The 5,539-nt window shown below is 46.8% G+C and overlaps 1 protein-coding gene across 1 annotated transcript; it reads left to right on the plus strand.

The window, feature by feature from the left end:
* The first annotated feature begins 904 nt into the window (after nt 1-904).
* Nucleotides 905-5,221, plus strand: LOC135830387 (uncharacterized). Its single transcript, XM_065342648.1, has 3 exons — nt 905-2,748; nt 3,698-4,501; nt 4,970-5,221. Exons 1-3 carry the CDS (start codon nt 1,373-1,375, stop codon nt 5,049-5,051), a joined length of 2,262 nt encoding a protein of 753 aa, XP_065198720.1. The 5' UTR covers nt 905-1,372; the 3' UTR covers nt 5,052-5,221.
* Nucleotides 5,222-5,539: the final 318 nt, after the last annotated feature.

Raw genomic sequence — 5,539 nt, forward strand, 5'->3', positions numbered from 1 at the left:
TTTTTAGAACACGGAGGCTCCTTGTTGGCGAAAACAGTGACCTTACTATAATTATATGTATACAATCAACCATCCACGGTTGAACACGGTGGTCTCCACCTACATGTACATGCTGTCAACCAATAACATGTGTCAACAAAACAAGGTTTATCAAATCCCTGTTCTAGACATTACGGTATTTTATCACTTCCTGTCATTATTTCATCACTTCCAGTCATTATTTTTATCACTTCCAGTCATTGGTCTGTTGTCCTCGCCATTTCCCGAGTACGAGTTGCTGTAGTTTGGGCCGTTCTGCCATCAACTTTTAAACTCAGTCTCCAGGGACCCCCGCCCCAGCCACATGCACACACACGCACAGACACACACAAACACACGGCGGTGACTTCACAGAGAGGAGAGAAAGGCCTTGCGGCGGCTGTGTGCCATTGGCAGATGGATTTGCCTGCTCCATATGTTCAGCCTTCCGCCTTCATGTCCTGGACTGGAACCAATAGATCTGTAGATTACACGCACCAGTGGCACTGTGGCCTGATTACTACCATGAATCCATGATTACCATCATAATTATTATAATTATGTAGCAGTCAGCTGCTGTGTTCTTCAAATAATTCAATACGTAGACCTACACTGTCTGTACATGTGTATGTATGTATGCCATGTACAATCATGTACAATCATGACTGTACATCTATCAACACACTCATTTTACTTTTAGACTATGCATTCGAGTCTACGCGGACAAAATTTTAATGGTCACATCATCTCGTGGAAACTGGCGGAAGAGCTCGCCGATATCACGCGCGCGCAGTAACGCTGCAGCAAAGGTCGAGGGGTATTCACACAGAGATCAGTGTCTTCAGACTCCGTGGATGTTTGCAATAACGTTACGCACGGTAGCTCACAGACACAAGAACTTTGGAGCTCAGAAATGGGGAAATGCTCTTGCTTAGTTTCAATGCTCGTATCCCCCGAATCGAACAAGGGCTTCGGACGGCTATAGCTATGCACAAAGTAGCTACCAGACCCAGTGTGTCACTTCTGCGGCGGCCGTGTAGCATAAGCTGCCGCCCATTGCGGCCAGAAGTGGTGCGAAAGTGACAAAATCCAGGGTGTGCTGATGTGTCGACATTAGAGCGCTCACGCAATTTCCCACACAGCACTCCACAGCCGTACCGGTAACTGTCTATCATCATATCGCCTGTTTAGGGTGATGAATTACAGACTACGAGTCGCATGCAAGCAGTGACCGGACCTTCGGGAAACTGCGAGTGGTGGTATTTAGAGCGATATGAAGTGATGTAAATCAGACGACCGAGTTCTTAGCGACACGATAGAACTGAGTTTCTTCTCTGGCATCTGATGAGAAACAATGCCAAAACGAAGTTTTTCCCTTGACAGTGGACTGTGTGTTTCCGCAGAGCTGATAGCGAATAGTAGCGTACACACTGGAGGAGTGCAGGAATGTTTCTTGGCCGTCCTGGGGACGTGCTGCTCAATGCTGGATCATGGCGAGAGTGGAGTGGGCAAGTCTAGTCTCTGTAGCAGATTCATTCATCCAGGCGTGGATACCTGGCAAGAACTGGGTCACGATCACTCGCACTGGCTGAGCCAGATTGACTTCTCCGAGGCGGAAATCAACGGAGACCATTTCGTCTACTTTGGAGCTGCAAAGCGACAATGTCGTCATGTGGAGAAGGGTTCCAGATCTGAGCGTGCTGCTGCTGCAGTACAACTGAAGGTTCATGTTACGGAGCACACAGTGTTTGTTGACGACAGTCGTGGTCGGCCTTTCCCAGGTGCTGGCGACTATACCAGCAGATCAACTAGCAGTGTTGTGCAGTCGCAGACTTCTGGTAAGGCATCATACAGCTGCAGATCGCGCCTGGGCATTTCAGCAGGTCAAGGATGTGAGCGGGTCATGTGTGAACACCCAAAGTTCCCGGACAAGTACTCCAAGCGGGCTGCTGGCGTTGATGGGTATCTCTTCGTTCTGGATCCAAGCAAGTCAGCTGGCCTGCGCCAGAAGCAATGGCAGGTGTTTGCAGAATGCTGGGAAAACCTTCCAGCCAGGAAGCGAGACAAGTGCGCCATTGCTTTGAGCAAATGTGATGCTGTCGTACAGAAGCTAGCACTGTACAAGGCTTTCAACATAGTCAGCTTCTTTCAACAAGAGAAACCAACTCCTAGGAAGGGCAAAAAGATAGTGAAATTTCACGATTGCCCCGGGAAGCTAGCAATCCGGTGTGGAAAGTGCATCGTTCCAGTATTCCTGACGTCGGCAACGCAGAATTGCGGCGTGGACGTGCCTTTCCTCTACTTGGCCAAAGCTTGTCTTCAGCTGCCAGGTCTTAGGCTATCACCAGTTACTTGGCCAGACCTGATCAGAGACAAACAGCAGCTGGATCAGAATTCTCTGCTATCGGCCAATAGCTATCTGAAGAAGAGTGTCACCACACACACCGCACAGTGGGACCAGCTCAAGCTGGAGGTATTCGATGACCCCAGGATGGCGTCGTGTCGTCGCCGCCACGGACTGGATGTGTGTCGGTCGTTGTTCCGATCCCACCTTGTACATCTGACCATCCCCGCCGCCGAGCGCCGCCTCAAGCAGGACATTGCCAACAAAGTTGTGCACGGCATCGTCCAATTTGACCCGACGAGGAAGAGTAAGCAAATGAGGAGCTACCTAACAGAGCTAGCTCAATCTCACCCAGACCTGAGGCTGAGCACCGTTGAGAAGAAGAGGTAAGATTGACATGACATAATGAGCTTGACCACACACTCCAGGCAAAATCTTTCCGTTACATGAAAAGATTGATAATTTTTTTAAACACAACCTTAGGGGTTGTCCATAAATATCGAACTTTTTTCATAAAACGAAATAATTTCGTTATGGGGTGGGTGGGGGTTGACCAATTTCGTTTCAGAAAACATTGATTCATGTACATGGCCGTTGTATATGCATGTATGTCAACATTTTTTCGTTCTGAGGGTGAGGGAGGGAGGGGTTGAGTCTACACTAAAATAATTCGTTTGGTGAAAAAAGTTCGATATTTACGGACATGGCATATGTTATGATGTTGTAATCCTTCGATGATGCAACTACAGTGGCCAGTGTGCATCATGTGTGTGTTGGTGTAACCATGGTTGTGAAGAGAATGGAAAACGATAATATCAAAAAAGAATAAAAAGAGTTATGATAACCGCGATCAATAAGACGAGCTGAATTGACATTTGTGTATGCTTTATTCATGCAATGCAAAACGGTGGAGAAATACAACGATGAAAATAGGAAGAAATAGTGTAGAGAAAAATTAGGATTCAAACAAGTTTTCATACAACACTCATCAGGAATCGTCGTTGTACTAAAGGACACTGAAACAAAATTGAACTATTATAGAAAATTTATAATCTAAATCTAAAAAATCTTAGTTAGAGAAATAACATTAAGAACAACAGCAGTGAAATTTACAAGTGTGAAATTTAACAATGAAAGGGAGAGCAATCACAATGTCTCCACCGTTTTACATTGCATATATAAAGTATACACAACATTTTATGTCGATTCAGCTTGTCTTATTGATCGCACTTGTCAAATTATTGTCTCCTCACCGTTTGTTCAAACAGTTATGAGTTTTTTTTTCTTTTCCATAAAAGAGTTATGTCTTTCATTTGTTTACTTTCACATTTGCAGGCACGATATCTGTGCCCCGTGTCGGACAGCGGTCAATGAACACACACCTACTAGCACCCCGGTCATGGACTCCACAGTACATTCAGATACACCATCGCCCAATATTGACCTCGCACAGTCAAGCAATGTCCTTTCAACTGAGCGGGACTCAGACTGGTCATCAACATGGCCAGCTACAGCACCTACGCCATCGAATGAGCAAGCGGCTGACATGCACCACAACTCTGGCTCACTCATGAACTCCAAAGCTGTCAGCGAAGGCTGTCCGGAGAGCACCGACGCAGTTGAAAGCAGAGCTCCTGTGGCAATGGCACCTGCAGTGGCTACACACGTACATCACCCACCAGGGTATGAGCACATCAGCGCTGCAGGACAGTGCAAATATGGTCAGTCGCGTGACAGTGAAAATGACGGTGAAGATGAGTACGGCTACCTATCTGATGAGCTGCTGGAGCAGATATGCATACCGCTGTCTGCAGCATACCCTGCAACTTTCCAGCACATGTCGGACTTAACAACATGCAGCAAAGATAGATGCCAGGCTTGGGAACACCAGCACAAGGCAGTCGTTTCAAGCGAGTCATCAGGCGAGTCATCATCTGGGGGAAGCATCAGCAGTGACGATGGAAGTACCACCAGCGAGGCTGACAAAAGCAGTGGTGAAAGCAACCATACCACATCAGTTGGGCCAACGAAAGTCAATGCGCTGAGTGGGCAGTGGAAAACCAAATCCGACACGTCACTGCAACCAGCCAGGGTAGCTCAATATGCAAAGTCAAAGCCTAAATTATATCAGCGCTTGAGGTAAGAAGAAAGGGTAGCTTTGATCGGAAATTGATGTGGACCTGGTCACCACGCGATGCAAGAGCTTTCATTGTTGGTGACCCATATCCTGATTTGTACATTATTGGGGATATACACGGGTAATCTAGGTAGAGCCATGCAGAGCTCAGCATTTGCACCTGCAGGGGTGCAATTTGACAAGCCCAAATGAATTATACATAATTATGCATATTTACCGACCTTTGCTGTTTCACTTAGGTCACCCACTGTGCAACATTATTGTCTGAGGTAGAATGTTGCGCAAACATTCGACACCTCAAGAGGCTTGAAGCATGATTGCTGCAATTCTGCATGTATTGCTGCAGTGGCAATCTTCTATCAGCTACTTCAAAGTAACTTCATCATTGTCCAGTTCGGCCCATGACACCATTCACTGATTACGTTTGTCACCGACAATCTATTCTATCCTGTGTTGTCTCCCCTCTCAAGGATATTCTCCAAGTCTAAACAATACATCCAGCTTGACCCACTGCCAGAGAATCATGAGTTGCCTCCAGCAATGCACATCTAGATGGACGAGCGTGCAGGCCATAAAACACCGTAGCCTAGCGGCATGACAATGTCGAGGAATGCTCGATCGGAATCATCTGCAGACTCCAACTACAATACGGCACAAAAGAAGATCATGTATGTGCTACACATATGCGAGAGCTTCGGCAAACGTCCAAGTTGGATACAATTCCAGTTTAAAGGGGAAGTTAAGGCAAAAATTAAAATTTCACCAGTTGTAGTCTTCGGGGTGCTGAGTCGAATGGTCTTGGTCCGAGAAAGCTGAGACGCTCCCTTGCTACTTGAATCCCAATCGAACTCGCGCACTTCCACCGAAACTGGGTGACTGCGCCCTACTAGATGGGGATTTGTATGCAAAATGTCACTAAAAGCGCCGTTTCGTTCTTATAAAAGCACGGATGACCGCGATTGGCCCATATGTTGTAGTCTTTTGGACGCTGAGTCGACTGGTTTTGGTCCGAAAAGGCTGCGATGCAGCGTTCCTCCTTT

The sequence above is a fragment of the Sycon ciliatum genome, chromosome 1 (assembly GCF_964019385.1).
Source record: "Sycon ciliatum chromosome 1, ocSycCili1.1, whole genome shotgun sequence".
NCBI lineage: Eukaryota > Metazoa > Porifera > Calcarea > Leucosolenida > Sycettidae > Sycon > Sycon ciliatum.

Excerpts from the sequence above, each read along its gene's own strand:
- LOC135830387 (XM_065342648.1), top strand. The coding sequence starts at position 1,373 with ATGCCAAAACGAAGTTTTTCCCTTGACAGTGGACTGTGTGTTTCCGCA. Across the intron at positions 2,749-3,697 it reads AGCACCGTTGAGAAGAAGAG|GCACGATATCTGTGCCCCGT; the intron begins GTAAGATTGACA and ends TCACATTTGCAG. Across the intron at positions 4,502-4,969 it reads AAATTATATCAGCGCTTGAG|GATATTCTCCAAGTCTAAAC; the intron begins GTAAGAAGAAAG and ends TCCCCTCTCAAG.